Raw genomic sequence first — 24,618 nt, 5'->3', positions numbered from 1 at the left:
GAGAAATAAGACCTGAAACTAAAATGGAGTTATGAATAAAGCTGCTATTAAAAATAGGCTACTATAAATAATGAATGTATTATAAATTTATAATAAATAAATTTATTTTTAATAAAAATAAAGCTACCATATAAAAATATCATTAAATCTTCATGGATATTTTCCCTGGCCAAGCACACTGCAGTTTATATACTGTCACTAAATATATGTTTGGTGAATTTAATTGGGTCTAAACCACACTTTCTGTATTAGGGTCAGTAATTTCATTCTGTGAGCTTTTTAGCAGGAAAACAAAATGACTAGTTACCCAATTAAGTGTCTTTAGGATTAAAAATAAACACATACTCAGAATAAATAAAACATTTTTCTGCATTTTCTGATTTTAAAACCAAAGAGTAATTTCTCCTAAATTCCTTATACGCAGAGAACTATAAATGGACTGAGTAATATTCATAATGCTTTTTAATTTAATGAAATGGTCATATTTTATAGAGTTATTTCTTTCATTGTTTAGCATAGGTCAAAGCTACCACTGGCATGTATTTCTCTGATCTCACTCATACATTTCTTCTGATTCTCAGTTTCTGAGTCATTCTCTTCTTCCCAACTTCTAAACCAGTGTTCTCAACCTTAGCTGTCCACTAGTATTATCTGAGGGCTTTTAAAAATGTAGCCACCTGAACCCAATGCAGAATATTTATATCAGAGTCTTTGTGAGGAGGATCTGAACATCAGCATTTTTTATAAAGCTTCATAAAAGAATCTAACACAATGATAGTAATTGAGGATGAAACTCAAAACATTGGAATGAGTCCAGGACTTCACTTCCTATTCCAGAGTCATTCTGTAGGCATTTTTTTCCCAGCCTCATAGCTTCATTTTTTAATGTTTTAAATTAATTTTTATTATAGTATAGTTGCTTTACAGTGTTGTGTTAGTTTCTGCTGTGCAGCAAAGTGGATCAGCTATATGGTTATATGTACCCCCTCTTTTTTGGATTCCTTCCCACTTAGCTTACCACAGAGCCTTGGGTAAAGTTTCTTGTGCTATACAGTAGGTTCTCATTAATTATCTATTTTATACATAGTATCAATAGTACATATATGTGTCAATCTCCCAATTTCCCAATTCATCCCACCCTCCCCCTACTTTGGGGTCCATATGTTTGTTCTCTATATCTGTGTCTTTATTTATACTTTGCAAATAAGCTCATCTATACCATTTTTCTAGATTCCACATATATGCGTTAATATATGATGTTTGTTTTTCTTTTTCTGACTTATTTCACTCTGTGAGACAGCCTCTGGGTCCATCCATGTCTCTGCAAATACCATCCTCCTAACTTTAAATCTACCTGTATCACCCCTATGCTCTACAGCCATGTAACTACTGTCCACTTGACCACTCTACTTGAATGGTCCACAGGGATCTCAAAATTACCAAATACAAACCTTCACTCTTAATTTTACTCCCCATAGTCCTCATCATCTTAGTAAATGTCACCATCGATTCACCTAGTTGCTCAGGCCATCCTTGACTTCTCTCTCTCACATTCCCTATCTTATCCATTAGCAATCTGTGCAAAACATACCTATGATCTCATCACATTCAATAGTAAGACCCTAGGTCAGTAAGCCATTATCTCACACTATAAAATGTACACATTTTATAAAATTTACATCTGCCTTTGTCCCATCTCCCACATCCAGTCTATTTTCCAAGTGGTGTGTCTCAGTCATTGGTGGCTTCCCCTAATACTCACAGCAACAAAATGCCAGAATAGAAGCCAAATCCCTTGCTGTCATATGCAAGATATTACATGACCCGACCTGTGTCTCCTTACTCATTTCCTACCACTTACCTTCCTCACTGCCCTCCAGTCACACCTACCTTTTGCTTTCCTAGAACATGCTGTACATGTCCATGTGTCAGATCTTTGCTCTTGGCTTTCCTTTTGCCTAGAATGCTCTTTTATGTAGTTATTTGCATAACTTATTTCCTCACTCCTTCTGGTTTCTGTTCAGATGTTATCTCCATGGGAGACCTGGGTTTGATCCCTGGGTTGGGAAGATCCCCTGGAGAAGGGAAAGGCTACCCACTCTAGTATTCTGGCCTAGGGAGTTCCACGGACTGTATGGTCCATGGAGTCACGAAGCGACTTTCACTTCACTTCACCATTCTTAGCTTCCTTACTACCCTCCAGCCACACCTGCCTTTTGCTTTCCTAGAACATGTCGTACATGCTCATGTGTCAGATCTTTGCTCTTGACTTTCCTTTTGCCTACAGTGCTCTTTTTTGTAGTTATTTACATAATTTATTTCCTCACTACATCTGGTTTCTGTTCAGATGTTATCTCCACAGGCTGCACCTGATCACCTTATCAAAATAGCACCTATCCTGTTGCTCTTTATTCACTTATTCTGTGCTTTTTAACTCATAGAATTTATTCTTATGTAAATTTTTATTATAGATTTATTTGCTCATTTATGTATTTTGTTTGTTGGATGATGAGTCCATGAGTTAAATTCAATAATTTTTGGCTGAAACCAGGGGCAGATATTTTTAATTATCTAGAGCAATAGGTGGTTATGATTCAGTAAGTCTTTCCTAATACTCTTTCTCACAAAAGAAATTTGAGATAGACGTAAAAGGAGTGAGATTGAAATGGTATTTGATTAAATGTGAAACCATATTCCTTAGTTTGCATCCACCTAGCAACCCAAAGTGTTTGAAAGATAACTGACAGACTGATAAACAGCAAATCAAACCAGCCTAGTCTTGACCAGATGCCAGGTTAAAGTCTGGCCCATTTAAAATATGAAAAAAAGGCTTAGATCTGAGTGCTCTGGGGAGGGAGAAGGGTTCAGGATGGGGAACACATGTATACCTGTGGCGGATTCATTTTGATATTTGGCAAAACTAATACAATTATGTAAAGTTTAAAAATAAAATAAAATTTAAAAAAATAATAAATAAATAAATATGTGAATTATGTCTCAAAAAAAAAATAAAGTTATTTAAATAAAAAGCAGCTGAAATTGAAACAAAAAACTTATAGTAAATGGAATTCAGGAGCCAAGAGAGTACAATATTATTTTAAGATCTAGGAAAATTGTTGTTGTTGTTCAGTCACTAAGTCATGTCCAACTCTTTGCGACCCCATGATTGCAGTGTGCCAGGCTTCCCTGTCCTTCACCATCTCCCAAAACCTGCCCAAACTCATGTCCATTGAGTCGGTGATCCTATCTAACCATCTCATTCTCTGTCCTCCCCTTCTCCTCCTGCCTTCAATCTTTCCCAGCATCAGGGTATTTTCCAGTGAGTCAGCTCTTCACATCAGGTGACCAAAGTATTGGAGCTTCAGCTTCAGCATCCAGTGAATATTCAGGATTGATTTCCTTTAGGATTGACTGTTTTGATCTCTTTGCTTCCCACTTGGAAAAATTGGCTAGATATTATTTTACATGAAGATCCCCTGGAGGAGGAAATGGCAACCCACTCCAGTATTCCTCCCTGGAAAATGTCATGGACAGAGGAGCCTGGTAGGACCACAGTCCATGGGGTCATGAGAGTCAAAGACAGTAGATCAACTGAGTACACACAAAAATTAAAGCCTAAACTGTCTTTTTTTTGTGTTAGAGGCACATGTTTTCCGTCGGATGTGCTCTCATCAGTACTACCGGTGTATTCTGGGTGGGATTTGAAGGCAGACTTTATGCCTAAGGAAAAAGAAGTGTCATCGAGATCCCTCCCCGGCCTCCCTAGTATCAGCATAATCCCAGAAATGCTATTCTGCTGACCAAAGTGAAAACTCAGTGTGTTCCAGCTCTGATTCTACTGCTCAGAGCTCCTTTCCTTTCTGTCCCATGTGGAGGCTGTGCAGTGAAGTGATTAGGAGCTTGGCCTCAAGAGCTGGACTAGATCAGTTTGAATTCTGGCTCTTACATAGATTTATGACCTTGGACAAATTATGGGATCTTTGTGTTTTCTCACTTTTCTCATTTATATAATGTAAATAATGTTAGTTTCAACCTCACAAAAAATACACTTCCAGTGTTCGGTGAGGATTGTTGTGAGTTAATATGCGTAACTAGAACAGTGCTAGTTGTTTAGTAAGTTCTTACATAAGGGTTGTTTTTATCGTATATGCTTTGGTTCTGCCCATGTAGCTTCCATGGAGCATTTCTTAGTAGAAAGGGCTTTGTTTTTCTGTTTCATGCTTAAAGATATAAAATAGCAGCTTATGAAGAGAGAAAGAAATACATGTTCAAGTTCAGAACCTTTAGGCCTCTGGAGTCATTTATCCTAAAACAGAACTCAGGCTTCATTTTTCTATCTAGTGCTGTTCTGTTGATGAGTACTGAGTTTTCCTTCTTGACAAAAAGAAGTTTTCCTTCTTTGCTATTTCCTTGATTTTTTCCCTTAAGCCAGACCCTGGTATAAGTTAAATGTATCAGGAATGATGCAATTTTCCCTTATCCAGAGAAGCTGACAAAGCAATACCCTACGTGTGAGAATTCTAGCTCCTACTGGATTTGCCATTTTGCTTCATCTGCTGATGCAGGCACAAACGGATACAGGTTTGAAGATTTGCCTCATGGATAAAGATGCGACTTGCCCTGTGTTGTTGAGGAAGATAGATCTAGGATCATAGCAAAAAGGTAGAGTTTTGCTGTTATATGAAGGACTTTCTAACAGTTTGAGCTAAATAAAATACCCATAATTATATTTATGGAAAATAATTTATTAGTTGGAAAAGATAGGAAAAGCATAAGGGAATTGAAGCAGAAGCAAACTAAATTCCTGCTCACATGAAGAATCTATCTCTAAGAGCTTTAAGTGCCCCTGTGTGGTTCTTAGCTAGAGTAGATCATGGTTCTCTCTGCCAGTTCTGTAACTTATATCTCCTTTTAATGTGGAATTATCACACTGTATTACAGTTCCTATTCACAGATCTATTTTTATGTGAGAGTAGAGAATTGTGTGTCTCCATTACTTGGCATGGCCCTGGGATTAAATGAAATGCCTGACAAAAGTAAATTCCTCATTTAGGTAATTTTAATAAAAAATGATACTCTAAAATGAATCATATTGTGTTGTCTTAGCATTTCTAACATCAAAAATTAATTTCCCTCAGTTGGCACTCTGTGTTAGTTAGCACCAACCCTTTGCCACAATCTGCAATTTTGCATAAATCACAGAGGTAATGATAGCCTAGAAGATTGTGCAGAGGGCTGGCTCCCAGTGAAAAATCCTGGATTGACTGCAGACTCTTATATAGTCAGAAGCATTTCTTGCCCAGCAGCTAATTATTAAGTTCTAACAGAGCTCTATGATTCTAGGAGATAGGTCCTCAGTCTTTCGTTCTTATTATATCTTACAAATATGATGTAAAACACTGGGCACAATAAAGTTGCTTAAGATTCTTCTTATAAAACATTTTTACCTAGATTTGTGTGATAGAGAAAAAGAGGCCTGAGCCCAGGCTGTTATCATATGCACACTAAGAGGATAAAACTGAGTGTGAGAAAAAGTCATCTGAGTGTCAAAGATATGCATCGTTCTGTGGAGTGGCTGCGGTAACTTGTTGGTTCTGATGATCCTAGGGAAAAAGCTAAGGCACTAGAGATGACTAGGTGCAGCAAGCCCTGGGATTCACTGAAGAAAAGTGATGGAACGCCAGAATTTAAAACAGAAATGACAAAATTTTCACAATGCCGAGGAGGACAGGTCAAATAAGAGTAGGGTTAGGACAGCTAGTTCTCAGGAAAAGGGATGAGGTTTTGTTGTTTAGTCACTGAATTGTGTCCAACATTTTGCGAACCCATGGACTGTAGCCTGCTAGGCTCCTCTGTCCCTTGGATTCTCCAGGCAAGAATACTGGAGTGGGTTGCCATTTCCTTCTCCAGGGGATCTTCCGACCCAGGGATTGAACCTGCATCTCTTGCATCTACCTGCACTGGCAGGCAGGTTTGTTACCAGCTGAGCCACCAGGGACGTTCAAAATATTTTTTCTTTATTGATTTGGCTGTGCTAAGTCTTAGTTGTGACATGCTTGATCTTCTAGCTGCAGCATGCAGGATCTTGAGTTGTGACATGTGGAATCTAGTTCCTCTGTCAGGGATCAAACCTGGTCCCCCTGCATTGGGAGCATGGAGTCTTAACCACAGGACCACCAGACCACCACAGGAGTCCATCCAGGAACAGGTATCCAGGGGCAAATGCAGAAGAGTCTGAGGCATTATTTGAACACATTTATTCTTAACTCCCTTGGTTCACTTCTCTTTTGCTGTCATCATCTACTCTAATGAATAGTAGGTTAAAAACCTTCCCATGGTTTGATTGTGCAACAATCAGAAACTGATCCATCAAGTCTAAAAAAGACTTTGATATTGCCATGAGTATGCCTAGCCACACTCAGGAGTTAAAAAAAACACTAGATATTATTAATTAAGAAGTAGAGGTATCTAAAAGATCTTTCCCTGCTGATTGAAATTCATCTCAATTTTTTTTCTTTTGTTTGAACCTTTATAGGTTGTTAATTATATGTGTATATAACTCACTGAACTATGTATCGCTCAGTTACTTAATGAAATAATTAGTAATGATGAAGTGGGAGGTTTTGGTTTTGTTTTGGTTTTAATTTTGGTTTTTGCAAGGATTTGGGATGCTCTCATTTAGTGGTTTTTTAATTATTATTTTTTTCTGCTGTGCTGGATCTTCACTGAGGCACTCAGGGCACTCGGGCTATTGGCTGTGGTGCGTGCACTTCTCTACCTGCCACAGGTGGGCTCAGCAATTGCAGCACACAGGCTTAGTTGTGGCATGTGGGATTTAGTTCCCTGACCAGGGATCGAACCCCGGCCCCTTCATTGGGAACATAGAGTCTTATCCACTAGACCACCAAGGAAGTCCCAGGGGTCTCTCATTTGGAACAAGAGAATGCTTGAGTGGGCTGTTAACGTCTAAGGGAAGTTTTCTAAATATAGGAAAACTGTATTAAGATAGAGATGGGAGGATGCTTCATAATTCTGGTGCCTGGGGATGGTTCTATACATATACTTTACATATGTTGATTGTTTACAGCTTGTACTTTTAGTAACTACATGTCTTTAATAATATTTGTTTAATAAATAGCTACTGAGAATTCTCTCAGTATATGCAAGATACTGAACAAGACTTTGAGAGGAAAACTGATACAAAGGACACCACTTCTGTTCTAACTAGACTTTGTGATGTTAGACCCCAGGTGATGGTGAAGGGAGGAGGGACTTCGTAGATGATGCCAAGTTTCTGGGCAGAAAATGCCAAGGAAGGTGGTGCCATTATAAGAGTAGATAACGTAGGCAGGATAGCAGGTTTGCAGTGGCATTTGCAGCTAGCAGACATGAAGGAGGACACAATGAGTGAAGGAATTTGGGTTTTAGTTCATATATCCTCTATTTATATTTATGTGTGGCACTTGGACAAGTAGATCTTGAGTAAACGAATAAGAATAGAGTTAACGGAGTCTGTTTGGAAGTCATATGAGGAACTATCACTTCTAAAGGTATAGGAGCCATTCATGTTCCAAGGGAAATGGTATGGAATGGAAAATCATAGAACCTTGGGAAATAGGTGACAAAGAGAGGATAGAAATGGCAAAGAATTTGGAGGAAACAAGGAGCTCAGTCTTGTGGGAGTCAAGAGAGCAGAATTATGAAAGCAGGCATGGGGTGACTGACAATGCAATGATTGGAGAAAGAATGAGTGACTCCATCATAAACAAGATTCATCATTATTCAGGGAAAATTGTGTTAAAATCAGCAATAAAAATTGCTAAGTTGATTTTTTAACACTGGAATAGGTTTTATATTTTCATCCAGCTTACCATTAATATGAATTTTATTAATCTTGGTAACTCAAGCACTGATCATTCAAATTGTGGATTATGAGTGGCAATGTGTTCTAGCAAGTGTTTGGCATAGTGTTTGGTCATAGTATTCAACTTTTCCATAACAACATTTTTCTGTTGAGTTTATTACTTTGTTGGTAAATTTTTAAAATTATTTTTTGGTGTTTTGACCTTTCATCAGGCATTTTTGTTTACTTAAACATTTGCATAGAATACAATTTATTTAAGCAGTTGCATACAGTAAAATTCACTTTTCTGGTGTTTAGTTCCATGAATTTAGACAAATGTACAGTCATGCAATAATCGCTAATATCAAAATTCCCCAGGGCTGATCCGTATATATAGTATTATGAAAGTGTTAGTGGCTCAGTTGTATCCGACTCTTTGTGACCCCCATGGACTGTGGCCCACCAGGCTCCTCTGTCCATGGAATTCTCCAGACAAGAATACTGGATTGGGTTGCCATTGCCTTCTCCAGGGGATCTTCCCAACCCTGGGATCGAACCTGGGTCTCCTGCATTGCAGACAGATTCTTTACCACCTGAGCCATTGGTTCAGTTCAGTTCAGTCACTCAGTCATGTCTGACTCTCTGTGACCCCATGAACTGCAGCACACCCGGCCTCCCTGTCCATTACCAACTCGCGGAGTTCACCCAAACCCATGTCCATTGAATCATTGATGCCATCCAACCATCTCATCTTCTGTCATCCCCTTCTCCTCCCACCCTCAATCTTTCCCAGCATCAGGGTCTTTTCAAATGAGCCAGCTCTTTGCATCAGGTAGCCAAAGTATTGGAGTTTAAGCTTCAAAATCAATCCTTCCAATAAACACCCAAGACTGATCTCCTTTAGAATGGACTGGTTGGATCTCCTTGCAGTACAAGAGTATCTCAAGAGTCTTCTCCAACACCACAGTTCAAAAGCATCAATTCTTTGGCACGTAGCATTCTTTATAGTCCAACTCTCACATCCATACATGACCACAGGAAAAACCATAGCCTTGACCAGACGGACCTTTGTTGGCAAAGTAATGTCTCTGCTTTTGAATATGCTGTCTAGGTTGGTCATAACTTTCCTTCCAAGGAGTAAGTGTCTTTTGATTTCATGGCTGCAATAACCATCTGCAGTGATTTTGGAGCACAGAAAAATAAAGTCAGCCACTGATTCCACTGTTTCCCCATCTATTTCCCATGAAGTGATGGGACCAGATGCCATGAACTTAGTTTTCTGAATGTTGAGCTTTAAGCCACCTTTTTCACTCTTCTTTCACTTTCATCAAGAAGCTCTTTAATTCTTCTTCACTTTCTGCCATAAGGATGGTGACATCTGCATATCTGAGGTTATTGATATTTCTCCCAGCAATCTTGATTCCAGCTTGTGCTTATTCCAGTCCAGCATTTCTCATGATGTACTCTGCATAGAAGTTAAATAAGCAGGGTGACAGTATACAGCCTTGACGTACTCCTTTTCCTATTTGGAACCAGTCTGTTGTTCCATGTACAGTTCTAACTGTTGCTTCCTGACCTGCATATAGGTTTCTCGAGAGGCAGGTCAGGTGGTCTGGTATTCCCATCTCTTGAAGAATTTTCTGCAGTTTATTATGATCCACGCAGTCAAAGGCTTTGGCATAGTCAATAAAGCAGAAATAGATGTTTTTCTGGAATTTTCCTGCTTTTTTGATGATCCAGCGGATGTTGGCAATTTGATCTCTGGTTCCTCTGCCTTTTCTAAAACCAGCTTGAACATCTGGAAGTTCACGGTTCATGTATTGGCTTGGAGAATTTTAAGCATTACTTTACTAGCATGTGAAATGAATGGAATCGTGTGGTAGTTTGAGCATTCTTTGGCATTGCCTTTCTTTGGGATTGGAATGAAAACGGACCTTTTCCAGTCCTGTGGCCACTGCTGAGTTTTCCAAATTTGCTGGCATATTGAGTGCAGCACTTTCACAGCATCCTCTTTCAGGATTTGAAATAGCTCAACTGGAATTCCATCACCTCCACTAGCTTTTTTTGTAGTGATGCTTCCTAAGACCCACTTGACTTCACATTCCAGGATGTCTGGCCCTAGGTGAGTTATCACACCATCATGATTATCTGGGTCATGAAGATCTTTTTTGTACAGTTCTTCTGTGTATTCTTGCCACCTCTTCTTAATATCTTCTGCTTCTGTTAGGTCCCTACCATTTCTGTCCTTTATTGAGCCCATCTTTGCATGAAATGTTCCCTTGGTATCTCTAATTTTCTTGAAGAGATCTCTAGTCTTTCCCATTCTGTTGTTTTCCTCTATATCTTTGCATTGATCACTGAGGAAGGCTTTCGTATCTCTCCTTGCTATTCTTTGAAACTCTGCATTCAAATGGATATACCTTTCCTTTTCTCCTCTGCTTTTCACTTCCCTTCTTTTCACAGCTATTTGTAAGGCCTCCTCAGGCAGCCATTTTGCTTTTTTGCATTTCTTTTTCTTGGGGATGGTCTTGATTCCTGTCTCCTCTACAATGACACGAACCTCCATCCATAGTTCATCAGGCACTCTGTCTATCAGATCTAGTCCATTAAATCTATTTCTCACTTCCACTGTATAGTCATAAGGGATTTGATTTAGGTCATACCTGAATGGTCTTGTGGTTTTCTCCACTTTATTCAATTTAAGTCTGAATTTGTCAATAAGAAGTTCATGATCTGAGCCACAGTCAGCTCCCAGTCTTGTTTTTGCTGACTGTATAGAGCTTCTCCATCTTTGGCTGCAAAGAATGTAATCAATCTCAGTTCGGTGTTGACCGTCTGATGATGTCCATGTGTAGAGTCTTCTCTTGTGTTGTTGGAAGAGGATGTTTGCTATGACCAGTGCGTTCTCTTGGCAGAACTCTATTAGCCTTTGCCCTGCTTCAGTCTGTACTCCAAGGCCAAATTTGCCTGTTACTCCAGGTGTTTCTTAACTTCCTACTTTTGCATTCCAGTCCCCTATCATGAAAAGGACATCTTTTTGGATGTTAGTTCTAGAAGGTCTTGAGCCATCAGGGAAGCCCCTATATAGTATTATGGATACTGTTTAAAGTCCTTTATAGATTACTTATCATGAAGTGAGTTGGATTTTCTTGAATCTGCTGTTTGCAAGATACTTCTGCTAGGGTTTGGGGAAAACATTCTGGGCAGCCTTCAGATTTTTTTCTTCACCACCTTCACAGAGTCAAACCATTTCCTTCTTAAACAGCTCCTCTGAGTCTTTATGTTACCACTCACTGTGAACTATGCGAGGTGCAAGAAGGCTTCTTCTGCCTTTATTCCTACATGCAATAGGAGAGAGAGATTTTGCAATTTGCTATGACCTCCTTCACCTTCAGGAAGTATATTTTTGTAATCATTTTTCAGCGATCTGCCACTACTGGCCATTTTGTTATTATTTGAACTTCCTTCTGCCTTTCTCCCTGTGTGATATCTACTAACTCTGCTGCACCTGGGTACTGTTACATATTTTTGGAGTCTGTGAAAAATATGTCTTCTAGTTTTGCTAAAAAGAGGGGTTGTGCAGTTTTTGTTGTTGTCATTAACTGTGTAATTTTGCATGTTATCTGGGAGGAGCAGATAGAAGATCCTGTTTAACACATCCATGTTCTTCCTGGAAGTCCTTCCTTTAACTGGTGTCATCACTGCCTTTCCCTCATTCCCTTTCCTTGGCTCACACATTAAGCTCTGGTATCCCTCATACTGCCATCTCGTCTTATTCTGACATCACTTTATTAAAGCATGGAGTACTTCCTGTTATATCCTAGACCATGTCATCATTTCCTGAACATATAATTTCAAAGTTGATCCACTTTTTCCTGCTATCCTTTTGAATTGAAATGCCCTTTTATTCTTTCCCTGATTAGTATACTCTTGTTCATACTTCATGAGCTAAAAATGTGTATTGACTCCTTTAGGAAGCCTTCTTTGACATCTCCTCAGCTGTTGTTGTTTCTGACTCTTTGTGACTTCATGGACTGCAGCACACCAGGCTTCCCTGTCCTTTAGTCTCTCCCGGAGTTTGCTCAAATTCATATACACTGAGTCAGTGATGCTATCTAATCATCTCATCCTCTGCTACCTCCTTCTCCTTTTTCCTTCAGTCTTTCCCAGCATCAGGGTCTTTTCCAATGAGTCGGCTTTTTGTATCAGGTGGCCAAAGTACAGGAGCTTCAGCTTCAGCATCAATCCTTCCAATGAGTATTCAGGGTTGATTTCCCTTACAATTGACTACTTTGATCTCCTTGCTATCCAAAGGACTTTCAAGAGTCTTCTCCAGGACCACAATTTGAAAGCCTCAATTCTTCAGCCTTCTTTATGGTCTAACTCTCAAATCCATACGTGACTACTGGAAAAACCATAGCTTTGACCATATGGACCTTTGTAGGCAAGATGATGTCTCTGCTTTTTAATACACTGTCTAGGTTGGTCATAGCTTTCCTTCCAAGGAGCAAGCATCTTTTAATTTCATGTCTTCAGTCACCATCCACAGTGATTTTGAAGCCCAAGAAAATAAAACCTGTCATTGCTTCCACTTTTTCCCCTTTCATTTGCCATGAAGTGAGGCAAATCAATCTCTCACCTGTGTTTCCACAGCACACTGTCCTATTTTCACTGCACTTACTTTGTTGCTTTCAATGTTTATATATCTTATTATCAAGCCAGTGAGTATGCCCTGCATCTATGTATTGGCCTGTCAATATAAAACTTTGAAATCCTTGGTTTCTTGGACTCTGCTTGCAAATCTCTTATGATGAACAGCACACACCCTCATTTGGTCTCATTTGACTTTCTACTGGTCAGCTGAAAGGTGCAATATTTTGAGTCACTGGATTTCCATATCTAGCTTTTGCTTGCAAAGTGTTTTGATAATTTCAAAGCAATTTTACTATTCTTAGGATGTTGCCAGAACTCCTCTAGAATTGAAGCCTCATTAAAAAAAAAAAAAAAACTCAGTAATTACTAATAGACGTTATTCTGCATTCCAGGTGATGCAACTGTGACAATAGCTCACAGATATACCCCCAAAGAGCAACTGAAGACCCACACTCTGTTGGCAGATGTTATCATAGTTGCTGCAGGTAAGTCTTTAGTGCCTGTTATTTGTTGAAATGTCACATCAGCAGACTAATTCCTTCCCTGATTGCTGACATGTCTATAAGAATAGCTTCTTGGAAGAATTAGGTATATGTACAACTAACTTCCATTTTGTCTTTTGGTAGTCATGATATTGGTCCATTATGCCTGTGTTAGCATTTGTTACTTCATTATGGGAAACCAAAACAGTCTGGAATGACAGATTAAGCGCAAGAATGAATGTGTACTTTGACAATTACTTTGACTGGTGTAATTGGTTCCAAACATGAATAAGTTAAGAGGAGACTGGTAGGAAAGGCTGTTGAAAAGTAGTCAGGGCTAGCTCATGTAGGATCTTGTAAACCCTCCAGGGACTTTCATATAAGCCAAGGATGGCTGTGAGCAAAAGATCAATATGGTTTGGCTTATGTTTTTAAAATATTACTTATATTGTGTCAAGGAGAATTGATTCTAGAACAGTAAGAGTAGAAACAGAGAGAATAGTTATGCACTTCTATTTAACGAATCTCGATTTTCCCTTAATTTGTTTTATATTCAAACATACAAAGTAATTCTACCCTTCACTTCTAGCTTTACTCTTGCCACGTAGTATTTCTGCATTACAGATGACTGTGACTCCTTGTTTTATCCAAGGCTTGAGTGGGGGCATTTTTCACTTTGTTTATCAATTAGATGTTACTGATAATTTCTAGACTTTACAGTTAAATTGTTGAATATTTACAAACTTTAAAGGGAGGGTAAAAGTTCCAGAACAAATTGAGTTTGATGAAGAGAATGATAATAGTTTAAATTAGTTTCAATCAAGTTTAACTCACTTTTTAAATAATATAGACCCTTCTCTGGAACTCAGAATATATATGTGATGATTCTAGGTGGAGTAATTTGCCTCTTTGTAGAGGAAAATAGAAATATTACATTTTCATGAAGTCACCAGTAAACAGGTAAAGCTAATAACATTTCCTGTTTTTCTGAAAAATTATATTCAAGAGATATCAAATTCAAATTTTTGAACTGAGTTGACATAAGTAAGACATCAGATGTTTAGAGAGGCAATAAAAGTTTTTATACCATAGGTCAACATTAAGTAAAATGCTGTGCAGCAGCTGATATATTATCAGAGACAAATACCGACTCCTTTTTAGAAATACTAGGAGTCACACACCAGTCTCAGGATTTGGTGAACAGAGAGAAATTAGAGTGATCTTCCTGGTTTATCTCTAACTTTAGACAGAATGAAATTTACATTATCTTGAAAAGGTGCTATTGGCTCCAGTATTACCAACTTGTAAAGACTGTTTCACCATTGACCTCATTTCCCGTTTATCAATTATGACATTAAATGCATATTTTCTTCTGGTGGAGTAACATCCCTCAGTGTTCATTCAGTTCATGTTTTTTTTTATTTCGATAAAAAATGACAAATGTGTGATCACAATCCTCTTTTCCGAACCACTGACATTCTCTGTGACTAAAGCAAAGCTTATGTCACAAGTATACATTCTTGAGTTCCTGCTATGGACTCAGCGTATGCTCCTTTGTAAAGGCTTAAATCAGCACTTTGTAAAAGGCAAAGGAACAAGAAATAAAATTGCCAACATCCATTAGATCATAGAAAAAGCAAGAGAGTTCCAGAAAAACATCTACTTCTGTTTCATTTACTACGCTAAAGCCTTTGACTGTGTGAATCACAACAAACCGTGGAAAATTCTTCAAGAGATGGGAATACCAGACCACCTTGCCTATCTCCCAAGAAACCTGTTTTCAGGTCGAGAAACAACAGATAGAACCAGACATGGAACAACTGACTGGTTCCAAACTGGGAAAGGAGTACATCAAGCTGTATGTTGTCACCCTGCTTGTTTAACTTCTGTGCAGAGTACATCATGTGAAGTGCTGAGCTGGATGAAGCACAAGCTGGAATCAAGATTGCCGGGAGATATATCAATAACCTCAGATATGTGATGACACCACCCTTATGGCAGGGTGAACTAAAAAGCCTTTTGATGAAGGAGAAAGAGGAGAGTGAAAAAGTTGGCTTAAAACTCAACATTCAGAAAACTAAGATCATGGCATCCCATCCCATCAGTTCATGGCAAATAGATGGGAAAACAATGGAAACAGTGAGAGAATTTATTTTGGGAGGCTCCAAAATCACTGCAGATAGTGTCTGCAGCCATGAAATTAAAAGATGCTTGCTTCTTGAAAGAAAAGCTATGACAAACCTAGACAGCATATTAAAAAGCAAAGACACTACTTTGCCACAAAAGTCCATCTAGTCAAAGCTATGTTTTTTCCAGTAGTCATGTATGGATGTGAGAGTTGGACTATAAAGAAGGCTGAGCACCTAAGAATTGATGCTTTCAAACTATGGTGTTGGAGAAGACTCTAGAGAGTCCCTTGGACTGCAAGGAGATCAAACCAGTCAATCCTAAAGGAAATCAGTCCTGAATGTTCATTGGAAGGAATGATGCTGAAGCTGAAGCTACAGTACTTTGGCCACGTGATGGGAAGAGCTGACTTGTTTGAAAAGACCCTGATGCTGGGAAAGATTGAGGGCAGGAGGAGAAGGGGATGACAGAGGATGAGATGGTTGGATGGCATCACCGACTCAATGGACATGAGTTTGAGCAAGCTCCAGGAGATGGTGAAGGACAGGGAATCCTGGCGTGCTGTGGTCCATGGGGTCGCAAAGAGTCCGACATGACTGAGTGACTGAACAAAAACAAGAAATAAGCACTGAATACAAGGGGTTAAAAATAACAAAAAGGAAAAGACAAAGGGAAATAAGAGAAGGGAAAGGAGGAGCCAAGCCTATGTAAAATGAACAAGTGAAAGTGTTAGTCCATCTGTCATGTCCGACTCTTTTGAACTGCTTGAACTCCTCTGTCCATGGAATTCTCCAGACAAGAATACTGGAGTGGGTAGCCATTCCTTTCTCCAGAGGATCTACCCCACCCAGGGATCTCACCCAGGTCTCTTGCATTGCAGGCTGATTCTTCACCCTCTGAGCCACCAAGCCAGGAGGTACTCAGGCCCCTAGCGGTAGAGCCTCTGTGGAGACTCTAGAAGCAGCAGCCATCCTGCTCAGGATAGCCTCTTACCACCAGAGGGCGCCAGTCAGGTGTGCAGCTACTGCAAACAGCCAGTTGGACACACTCCATCCTTATCCTGAGGGGGAAGACATTTTGAATGAAAGCAGTGCAATCTGGTCTTGCTCCTGCCTTATATTCTAGTTCTAATGCCTCCAACTATTAACAGATACTAAAGTATTCTGAAAGCTGGAAGACTGCCCTATACAAAGCCCTCCCATCATCCCCAAGAAATAAATATTTGGATAATGGGAAATTTCTGGGAAGAAAATTGAGAATTATAAGAAATAACTAAAGATTGCTACATTTTCACTTCCTTAATAAACACCTGGAGAATTTAAGGGTAAAATATGTAGATATTAGTAAATGATGGTAAAGTATAAATTAATGTATAAAAGAAATTCCATATAACCAGATGATAAGAAAGAAATATTTCTAAAATGACCACATCATCATGTGTGGGGAATACACAAATACAATTAGCAGTGGGTATTAAAGAAGGAGATAGTGATCTAATAGCAGAGTTGCTGGAACAGGGAGGGCTGGATCGTTATCATAATGATGTCAGCATATATGGAAGCAGTTGCATCTAAAAGTTGGGAACAGTAGAAGGAGGAGCAGGGCGTAATGTATCAGAAAGTTTAATAATGTTTGAGAAATGACAGTACAGAATGTAATGATAAAATCTCAGAATGGGCTTGAACAAGAAAAAGGTAAAAAAGGAAATCATTTTGTGACGATCCTGGGGCATGAATAAAATTAGCTTATATTAACCTCACCCCTCCAGTTTCTCAAATTCCCATAGGTTTAACTATGCATCCCTTACTTTTTAAATATCTACTTTCAAAAATCAAGAATTGGACTAATTTAGAAGCTCAGACTTGAAAATCAGATCGTCAGACTGCTTCCCAAGTAGCACTCGTGGTAAAGAACCCACCTGCCAATGCAGGAGACATAATGAGGCAAAGGTTCGATCCCTGGTTTGGGAAGATTCCCTGGAAAAGGGAATGGCTATCCACTCCAGTATTCTTGCCTGGAGAATTCCATGGACAGAGGAGCCTTGTGGGCTACAATCCATGGAGTCGCCGCAAAGAGTCAGGACATGATTGAGTGACTAACACACAGAAACTCAAATCTGAAAATCACATTGTCAAACTGTATTTAGAAACAAGAAGTTCAAGTCTCTATAGCTACTGCTGAGTTCACAGGAAGCATGAGTCTGTTTCTAGGGTATTTTCCCGTACCATGCTTATAGCACTCAATGCCTGTTTATGGTCATCTGTTACCTTCACTAGACTAGGGCAGGGACAAGGCTGGGTTTTGTTGTTGTTTTCTCTTTTTCTAGCCAAGTGCTTAGAACAGTATCTGACCCATAGTGGTACTCAGTAAATGTGTACTATAATTCATCCTGAGATTATAATTGGAGCAAGGATTTCTTCAAATTGATATAAACTTAGCTGATAAATATGTAAGAATACTTTTATAAGGGTGAAATTGTTAGTCTAAGATATTGGTTGATTTGCTTAGAGATAATATTATTTTTATGACTACTAAACTTCCTACTTTGTCATTGTAAATTGATAAAGCCATAAAAATAAAAGATGTGTTTATAAAAAGTCAGTTCATGTCACTAGGTAGATGAATGGATTTATTTTAAAGATTCAGTTCAGTTCAGTTCAGTTGCTTAGTCGTGTCCGACTCTTTGCGACCCCATGAATCACAGCATGCCAGGCCTTCCTGTCCATCACCAACTCCCGGAGTTCACTCAGACTCACGTCCATCAAGTCAGTGATGCCATCCAGCCATCTCATCTTCTGTCGTCCCCTTCTCCTTCTGCCCCCCAATCCCTCCCAACATCAGAGTCTTTTCCAATGAGTCAACTCTTCGCATGAGGTGGCCAAAGTACTGGAGTTTCAGCTTCAGCATCATTCCTTCCAAAGAAATCCCAAGGCTGATCTCCTTCAGAATGGACTGGTTGGATCTCCTTGCAGTCCAAGGGACTCTCAAGAGTCTTCTTCAACACCACAGTTCAAAAGCATCAATTCTTCAGTGCTCAGCTTTCTTCACAGTCCAACTGTCACATCCATACATGACCACTGGACAAACCATAGCCTTGACTAGACGGACCTTTGTTGGCAAAGTAATGTCTCTGCTTTTCAATATGCTATCTAGGTTGGGCATAAAATTATTAAGATCAAAACTTAGAGCAGGATGAAGAAAATAAGGAGACTATGATAGACATCTAAAATATAGTATGAAAGGAGAAAGATAAGGGGGAGGGATAAATTAGAAGGTTGGGATTAACATGGCTCAGTGGGTAAAGAAATTGCCTGCAGTGCAGGAGACATAGGAGATGCAGGTTTGAATCCCTGGATCAGGAAGATCCTCTGGAGGAGCAAATGGCAACCCACTCCAGTGTTCTTGCCTCGAGAATCCCATGGACAGAGGAGCCTGGCAGGCTGCAGTCCACGGGGTCACAAAGAGTTAGACACAACTGAGTTACTAAGCACACACACTCTGTGTAAAATAGATGATCAACCAGGACTTACTGTAAAGCACAAGTAACTCTACTCAATACTCTATAATAACCTATATGGAAAAAGAATCTGAAAAGAATAGATATATGTATATGCATAAATGAGTCACCTTGCTGTACACCTGAAACTAACACAACATTGTAAATCAACTATACTCCAATATAAAACAAATTTTAGAAATAAAAATACAATTAGAGTATTAGTTGAATGAAAAGAAGTAGTTTAGGGGAAGGCTAAATTGGCTTTGTGTAAGATAATGGTAAAATAGGGGAAAGTAGCCAGATTAAGGAACCAGTTTTAAGAATATGGATAAAGCCTTTGGCTCACCCACATCTCATGCTTACAGGAAGCTGGGGGAAGTCTTCAGTTTGTAAAAGTTGTAGGAATCTTGATTATCCAGACAAGATCGGCAATGTTTTCCCCAGACATTGTCCAAAGGACCCTCCACCCATCTGAGTAAACTCTGTGGAATTAGCTTCATTCAGAAGATGAGCTGCTGAGTCAATGCCACTAGCATATTAACTTCTGGCTGCAGAGTGTCATAGCCGGTGAAAGCTGGTGTTTTGTCCACTAAGCTCTCTCCGCCAGCGTGATGTATGAACCTTCACAGTCGTAACTGAAGCGTCTCTATTGCAACACTTTTAATGATGGACACTGTAATATAAAGCAGGATAAATGAGCAATTCAGTAATTTAGAATATTCATACTTACTTGTCATAAAATGCAAGCTGACCAACTAACTTCTTTCCACTGCTTCTCCCATCATATTATCAAGTTTTAGACACACTCCCATTACACAACATCCTAGGCTCAGAGCTTTCCCTCTGGTAGGTTTCCTCCTCCTTGAAGCCATTTCAGGATGGCAGGAAGTTCCAAGGGGTGGGGCACGGAAATACTCTACTGGACCATCTGAAGTTCATGCAACTCGGGAGTGGAGCTTGCTCACTCACGGTCCTGGGTGCTTCCTGAATGGATGCTCACCCATTTCACGGTCTCTCTGAAGCTACTGTTCTTGTATCCTATTTCTGATTCTCTATCTTGTCCCCTTTGGCCTCTGTTTCTCCATTTAGAATTCCTTTCTGCTTTCCTAAATTTGTCATTTATCTCAATTTTTTTTCAATTATTTTCAGTGCTATAGAGTATAGTAAAAAGCACAGGCCTTGGGAATTTCCTGGTAGTCCAGTGGTTAGAACTCCACGCTTTCATTGCCAAGGGCCTGGGTTCAATCCCTGGTTGGAATTATTACTTTGTTATGTTTTTATTGCATGTCTTTAAACATTTTATATCATGAAATATTTAAAATGTGCTTTTTAAATATAGCAAAAGAACAATGTTGCAAGCCTCAATCAGGTTTGTCATATCTAAATATTGTTGTGTTTTCAATTTCTACATGCTGTACGTTTCTGCAACTTCCTTTGTTCTGGTTAACATCATGCTTTGGAGATTTGCCCATATAAATACATGCAGTGCTAGTTGTATAATACTCAGTTGACTGAGTATCCATTTTCTGTTGATGGATATGTATGTTATTTCCAATTTACTGTGATTGTGAAAAGCGCTGTGGTGCTGTACAGAAATAAATCTGTACATATTTCCTCAGGCTCATTCTTTCTTTCAACAGATATTAATTTTGCCCTCCATCAGGTGCTGGAAAACAAAGATACATAAATTATAGATTCAGCTCTTGGGAAATTCAGAGCCTAGCAGAGGAGAAAGATGTACAAATTAGTATAATACAGTTTGCTGATACAGTATTAGAAGTATTTGTGGATAGATATGTTTATGTCTGGTTGTCTATTAAAGAGAGACCCAGAAAAACAGACAGTAGAGAGAGACAGAGACCAAGAGGAACAGAGACACACAGACAAAGATGGAGAAGAACAGAGAAAGAGAGACAGACAGACAGACAGAGAGAGACAGAGGGTGTGTCACTGAGGAGGAGTGACAGCTGTGTTTCACTGACCCTGAAGGCGAAATGACTGAGTGGGGGGTCCCATCCCACAGAGTGAACAGTAATTCCCTGGGCAGAATCAAAGGGAAGGGGCCTTCTGGAAGCTGAAAGCTGTAAAATACAGTGTGTGTGTGCTTGGTTTCTCAGTCATGGCTGGTTCTTTGTGACCCCATGGATTGTAGCCCACTTGGCTCCTCTGCCCATTGAACCTTGCAAGCAAGAATTCTTGAATGGGGTGCTATTTTCTACTCCAGTAAAACACTATGCATATATCAAAAAATGTTCAGTTCAGTCCAGTCACTCAGTCGTGTCCAGCTCTTTGCGACCCCATGGACTGCAGCACACCAGGCTTCCCTGTCCATCACAACTCCCGTAGCTTACTCAAACCCATGTTCATCAAGTCGATGATGCCATCCGACCATCTCATCCTTTGTCGTCCCCTTCTCCTCCTGCCTTCAATCTTTTCCAGCATCAGGGTCTTTTCAAATGAGTCAATTCTTCGCATCAGGTGACCAAAGTATTGGAGTTTTAGCTTCAGCATCAATGATTCCAATGAATATTCAGGACTGATTTCTTGAATGTTAAAATGTTAACTCTTTCAAAATGATGCTTCTCTGTGAGTGGTGAAAGATGAAACAGCATTCCGAAAGAGCCAGACAGCAAAATAAATGAAGAGATTTGGATTTTATCCTGTCAGTTATGGGTTAAACTTTATTTATTTTTGTAACACACAACTTCACTTTTAATGTAAGAAACTTACAAAAACATGCTTACATTTTCCCCTTTCATCTTCTGTGCTACTATTGTACATTTTCCTCGTGTATAGTAGTAAACCCCATGATATGTTGCTGTTATATTTGCTAAATAGTCAATTATATTTAAAATAAATTTTAATGAGAAAAATATTTCATAAATGTGCATGTATTTCTCATTTCTCATATCATTTTCTCTTAACCTGAAGAACTTCCTTTATTTCTTTTTAGCTTTTGTCTTCTATTGGAGTGTAGGTGATTAACACTGTTGTCATAGTTTCAGGTACACAGCAGAGTGATTCAGTTATACATATACATGCATGTAGTCGGATTCTTTTTCCATATAGGTTATTACAGAGTACTGAGTAGAGTTCCTTGTGCTATACAGTAAGTCCTGGTTGATTATCTACTTTACATATAGTGCGTGTTCTTAATCACTCAGTTGTGTCTGACTCTTTGTGACCCCATGGACTGCAGCCTGCCAGGCTCCTCTGTCCATGAGATTCTCGAGACAAGAATACTGGAGTGGGTTGCCATTTCCTCCTGCAGGGATCTTCCCCACCAAGTGATCAAACCTGTGTATCCTGCATTCTTTCCCTATTTAGATTGTTAAATAATATTGAACAGAGTCCCCCTGTGCTATATGGTAGGTCCTTGTGGACTATCCATTTTAAATATAATAGTGTGTGCATGTCAATTCCAAACTCCCTGATTCAGATGGAGAAAGACAAATATTTCATGATATCACTGAAATGCAGAATCAAAAAAAAAAGATACAAATGCACCTATTTACAAAACAGACTCACACACTTAAAGAACAAACTTATCGTTACCAGGGGTGAAGGGTTGGGGAACGGGTAAACTTTAAATAGGTGTAAGCATTGGAATAACATGATGATATTTAAATTTTTGAAGGGTTACCCTAGTAGCCCATGGGCAGGGATACGGTTGGGAGTAGCGTTGATGTGGTTCTAAACTAATATAATAGTCGAAAATCAGACAGAGAAAGAAAAAGTAGACTAGTCTTTCTGGCTTTGGACCCTGGGCATATGGTGTTACTATTAACAAGGGAGAGCATGCAGAAAGGAAGCAAGATTTGTGTGGAGAAATGAGAGGGTGAGAGGTGATGATGAATCTCATTTGAACTTGTTGAGTTTGAAATACTCACAGTATATTGAGGTGGAGAAATCCAGTAGAGGCCTGAGATATGTGGATTTGGGGTTAGGAAGAGAACTCTAATCTGGACTGACAGGTTTGGAAGTCATTAGTGTCAATGGTACTAGACATGAGTTTGTTTAGACAAAACAAGTATTTATATAATCAATTCCATTCTCTTTCTCTTTTATTATTTTGTTACACTTCAAAATTCACAATGTGATGTTTAAGAGTTTTTAAAGAAAGACATTCCATATCATCCCGTGTTAGCCTGATGTATTTAAATTTTACATATTAATAATATTAAGGCATATTTTATGCTTTACACAAGTGTTATCAAACAACTTTTTTATAGCAAAGTTGTGTGGATTGCATAGTTACGTCACACTCATATAGTAGAGACAAAATTATACTCTAAAAACAGAATGATTATCTTAAATTCATAAATGTTGAATCTTTCCACATATATACTTAAAAATCATTAATAAATGTTTCTCACAGCTTATATTTTATGTTCATGCTTGTGTTTCTGTTATGTTCATAGTAAATTTGTCATAATTATTCTTTATCATTCAATGCATTTGATTTCCATTAGGTAGTTTGGTTAAGTTTCCCAGTGGACCTACTTTTTTCCAGTCTTAATTCTCACAGCCTATTTTATTGTCAAATAATTTTTTTCATCAGAGAAAGCCTAATTTCAGTACCTGCATTTCTCATGCCTATTTATTGGTTAAATGCTTTGTAAAAATTGGAACAAATGATTTTCTCAGTACTTTATGGTCTGATTATCTGTTTTCTGAGCCTGATCTGCTTAATTTTTGCTTGAATAATCTATCGACTTAAGTTCATTCTTTTTTTTAAAAAACTAGGATCTGAAATGAAAGTTCTACATACTTTAAATATACTCTGTAGTTTTTCCTATCCATTTAGGCTCTTTTTCTGTTCATCCAGTATATTTTTTCTATTTATAATTCTACTCCTATGGTGTCCATTCAGAGAAGGCAATGGCACCCCACTCCAGTACTCTTGCCTGGAAAATCCCATGGACGGAGGAGCCTGGTAGGCTGCAGTCCTTGGTGTCGCTAAGAGTCAGGGACGACTGAGCGACTTCATTTTCACTTTTCACTTTCATGCATTGGAGAAGGAAATGGCAACCCACTCCAGTATTCTTGCCTGGAGAATCCCAGGGACAGAGGAACCTAGTGGGCTGCTGTCTATGGGGTCGCACAGAGTCAGACACGACTGAAGTGACTTAGCATGGTGTCCATTCAACTCTGGAGGGTCTGATTAAGGCAGACATAGTCATGACATTCATAACCATGGTAGTGACTATTAAAATTCCTTTATCCCTCTGTTGGGCTTCCCTGGTAGTTCAGTGGTAAATAATCCACTTACCCATGCCAGTGCAGGAGACATGGACTCGATCCCTGGGTTGGGAAGATCCCCTGGAATAGCAAATGGCAACCCCTTCCAGTATTCTACATGGGAAATCACATGGATAGAGGAATCTGACTGGCTACAGTCCACGGGGTTGAAAATAGTCAGACACAACTTAGTAACTAAACAACAAACAAACAACAGCAAATTCCTCTCAGCAAATTATTGCCTCTGCATTAAAAGACAATAGATTCTAGGGTATCTAATCCATAAAGAATGGTGCCTAAAACCAATATATTTTCCTTGTGTATCAGTAGATAATTTAAAATCTACTCTACAGCTTCTGTGCCATTTTGAATATGGCCCTTGAATATTATGACTCACTTTAACAACTGACTCCAGTAAACTGACTCTGGACTACAGAGGAGGTATAAGGCAGTTTTTAAAACCATGCCTTCAATGGACTTATCTCTTTCTAGTTTATTAATTGTTTAGTAGGCCTAACTTTATATGAGGCTGTATCAAGTCTTTGTTTATAGTTGTTAAAAAAAGCTGTATAACAACACCCATATAAGGCATAAAATACACCTTAAAATTATGTAAAATTTAAATACATGATACTTACATGGGAGAAGACTCTTGAGAGTCCCTTGGACTGCAAGGAGATCCATTCTGAAGGAGATCAGCCCTGGGATTTCTTTGGAAGGAATGATGCTAAAGCTGAAACTCCAGTACTTTGGCCACCTCATGTGAAGAGTTG

At 38.9% G+C, this 24,618-nt stretch overlaps 1 protein-coding gene across 5 annotated transcripts in view; it reads left to right on the top strand.

Annotated features, from left to right (window-relative positions):
- The window catches only part of MTHFD2L (methylenetetrahydrofolate dehydrogenase (NADP+ dependent) 2 like), a 146,725-nt gene that overhangs the window by 51,812 nt on the left and 70,295 nt on the right, over window positions 1–24,618 (top strand). For all 5 annotated transcript variants that reach the window (XM_044945784.1, XM_044945786.1, XM_006059643.4 and 2 more), the window contains one exon: window positions 12,889–12,981. In XM_044945784.1, the coding sequence (XP_044801719.1) occupies window positions 12,889–12,981 (93 nt within the window). The remainder of the gene's footprint in view (window positions 1–12,888; window positions 12,982–24,618) is intronic.

Source organism: Bubalus bubalis, chromosome 7 (genome assembly GCF_019923935.1).
Source record: "Bubalus bubalis isolate 160015118507 breed Murrah chromosome 7, NDDB_SH_1, whole genome shotgun sequence".
In the NCBI taxonomy this organism is placed as follows: domain Eukaryota; kingdom Metazoa; phylum Chordata; class Mammalia; order Artiodactyla; family Bovidae; genus Bubalus; species Bubalus bubalis.
This window is presented reverse-complemented; position numbering and strand designations above follow the sequence as displayed.